This window comes from Amphiura filiformis, chromosome 5 (assembly GCF_039555335.1).
Source record: "Amphiura filiformis chromosome 5, Afil_fr2py, whole genome shotgun sequence".
Taxonomy (NCBI): domain Eukaryota; kingdom Metazoa; phylum Echinodermata; class Ophiuroidea; order Amphilepidida; family Amphiuridae; genus Amphiura; species Amphiura filiformis.
The window spans coordinates 36,590,778-36,591,838 of NC_092632.1; the positions used below are offsets into that span (position 1 = coordinate 36,590,778).

The 1,061-nt window shown below is 34.8% G+C and overlaps 1 protein-coding gene across 1 annotated transcript in view; it reads right to left on the minus strand.

Moving 5' to 3' along the window:
• Positions 1-1,033: 1,033 nt before the first annotated feature.
• Positions 1,034-1,061, minus strand: part of LOC140152161 (cytochrome P450 3A19-like) — a 3,222-nt gene continuing 3,194 nt past the window's right edge. The window contains exon 4 of the mRNA XM_072174460.1: positions 1,034-1,045. Coding sequence (XP_072030561.1) covers positions 1,034-1,045 — 12 coding nt within the window. The remainder of the gene's footprint in view (positions 1,046-1,061) is intronic.

Here is a 1,061-nt window from a genome sequence, read left to right on the forward strand (position 1 = left end):
TGTGATGCATTTTTCACGGAGCTTTATTTTTCTGTTTATATTCCATTTGTGATTTTAAAAAGGCCAAGAAAAAGAAAACATTTCTTGTACAAACTTATTAAAAAACAAGGGGTACAGCATACAGAACTCTTTCCATGATTATGAATACTCATATATTTCATTATTTTAAAAGAGAGACAATAAAAAGTACAAAGTAAAATTACATGAAGACCGTAGTATTGTTTTTGTTAGGGAGGGGGGAACCTGAATTTTTTTACCTGATCGATGGGGGGAACCTGAATTTTTTTCTGAAGCCAACAGGGGAACATGAAAAAATTTGAGGGAAAAGTTGGAAAATCCTCCATCCCCCCCCCCCTGGCGTAAATAGTGACCGCCCCCTAAGCTACCCATTTAAATTCTTGTTACCCTTGTATACATACTTTGGCATCTTATTCATGTGATGTGCCCTGAGTAGTTTAACCTGATATGTTTTAACATTAAATGCTATTTCATGAAAGATAGGGATTCCCTCTCATATAATCACAACAAAATCATGTCAGATCTATTTATAACTTCTTGAAATCTCCAGAATATTCCAGAGCACTCGTTTAGAAAACTCTAGTATTTTCTAGAATGTTCATGAAGGCTTGGAAATCCCCAGATATTTCTGGAATGTTCATTGTATTAAATAATATGGGAAATCCCTGTGGTGAATACAAGCTTGGTATAAAAGAGAAGAGCAAGACATTTTCGGGGCAGATTTTCATAAATAGGAAGTGAGCTGCATGTGATATATATGTATATAGTGCAACAATGCGTTCACAAAGTTGAACACTTGGAATTAGTCAATTTAGAGTTAGGCCAAAAAAAAAGATTGTTTGCTTGTCCTCCACCGACCTAATTTTGAAAAAGTTGTGGAGGACAAGCAAACATTTTTTATTCTTTTTTTTGGCCTTATAGTTATAGTGAAGGTGCTATATATTCAGCCTTTGAACGAAGGAGATTTTGTCCAGGCATCCCGAAAAGATCGAGGGATTTATTTTGATCTTTATCATTATGCTGACAACTGCATGATTCAATAA